This window comes from Bison bison, unplaced genomic scaffold, assembly GCF_000754665.1.
Source record: "Bison bison bison isolate TAMUID 2011002044 unplaced genomic scaffold, Bison_UMD1.0 scf7180017864375, whole genome shotgun sequence".
Lineage (NCBI taxonomy): Eukaryota > Metazoa > Chordata > Mammalia > Artiodactyla > Bovidae > Bison > Bison bison.
This window is the reverse complement of record NW_011494947.1, coordinates 6293173-6294825: the sequence shown is the minus strand read 5'-3', so window position 1 is coordinate 6294825 and position 1653 is coordinate 6293173. Positions and strand designations below refer to the sequence as shown.

The 1653-nt window shown below is 44.4% G+C and overlaps 1 protein-coding gene across 1 annotated transcript in view; it reads right to left on the bottom strand.

The window, feature by feature from the left end:
* The window catches only part of AKAP14 (A kinase (PRKA) anchor protein 14), a 15018-nt gene that overhangs the window by 2737 nt on the left and 10628 nt on the right, over nt 1-1653 (bottom strand). Inside the window, exon 5 of the mRNA XM_010856931.1 lies at nt 95-147. Coding sequence (XP_010855233.1) covers nt 95-147 — 53 coding nt within the window. The remainder of the gene's footprint in view (nt 1-94; nt 148-1653) is intronic.

Here is a 1653-nt window from a genome sequence, read left to right as displayed (position 1 = left end):
CTAAACAACAGCAACAACAAAACAGGCCTGCTGGCTTCTTGGAGTGTGATGACCTTGTCCTACTACCCTTTTAAAATCTCTAAATTTTCTTTACCTGTGAACTAATGAATGGCCCTCAAAGACATAAGAGACATCAATGGGTGTGTCCTAAGAGAAAAAGACAACTGTCAGCCAAGACCAGTCATACCAAATCATGATTCTTTACATTGCTATATGTATCCACAAGTATACTCTTTAATTTCTAGAATTCATCTTCCCTGTGAATTGGAGATCTGTGGGTGGTAGTTGTCACTTCAAACCTGTGTTCCCCCAAAAGATCTTTTAGGCAATAAATACTTTAAGAGTCTCCACAAAACTGAAAACAAGTCAGGGGAGGCTGTGCTCTCATTACTAGGAGCATGAGGAAGTCATGTGCCTTCTTTACGTGGTCCAGTTTACTCAGTCAACAGAACCAACTTACCTGTAGGGACAGCCTAAGAATGAAACCATATAGATGAACACGGTTCAAAGACATTTTAAAATGTCTTTTACAGTTATAATTCTGTCTCAGTGAGCCCCCATCCAGTGTCCCCTCCAAAATTATACTTGGAATTCTGAGCCAGGCTCTTGCTCAGCCCCAGGTCTTCTCTCTTCATGGTCTCATGTACCTCCAGCAGCCTCCCTTTCCAATCTCAGAGCTTGCCAGTTAGCAAGATAGCTGATGGTAGACTGTATGACCAGGAGAAATGAGAACTCCTTGTAGTCTACCTCTTGAGATCACTCCAGGTTCCAGACTCTCCAAATAGGTAAGTTTGTACTAGGATAGGATAAATATAGGACATGGTTGGCTGACTATGGTGTGGTCATCCTTAGAGTCAGGAGAGCCTCAAATAGCTTGTGAAAGGATGAAGGCAAAGGGGAAGTAACACTTTTATGTCTCCTGTATTCCAGACATGGTTAGTACCACCCTGGTTCTAAGGATCCTAACCCTGGACTCATGGGTGTCATTTGGACTCCTTTCACAGCAGCTGTCAGCATATTTCATATTCACAGTCAACCTAGTGGTGACAAGCAGTCATTCCTTCAAATACTCAGTGGCAACTATTTGCCAGGTCTTGTTTTACAGCAGCACCAAAATCCCTGCCTTCATGGAGCTTACATTCTGGTGGGGTTGCAGACTATAACAAGGTAAGAAATTACATAGACGATCAGAAGATGGTAAAGTATTAGGGAGGGAAGGAGGGTTTCAGTCAGAAGGAACAGCAAGTACGGAAGCCCTGAGGTGGGACTCTCCCTGGCTTATTTGAGGAGTAGCAAGATCAGAGTGGCTGGACCAGAGTAAGCGAAGGGGCAGGGGTAATAGGAAAGCAGAAATAACAAGGGACCAGATCACACAAGGGCTGTAGGCCCTCACTACTCAGGGTGTCGTCTGTGGATCTGCAGCATCAGCAGCTCCTGGGAGCTTCTTAGTAATGCAGAAGCTCAGACCTGCTGAATCTGAATCTTCCTTTTAACAAGATCCCTGAGCAATTCACATGCATTTTGAAGTTGGAGAAGCATGTTGGAACATTCGAGGTGTGACATAACTTCATTTTTCCAAGACTCCCTCTGGCTAGCTGAAAAGAGACAGCCTGCGGGTAAAGGTGGAAGCAGAAAGACTGGCTAGAAGGCTAT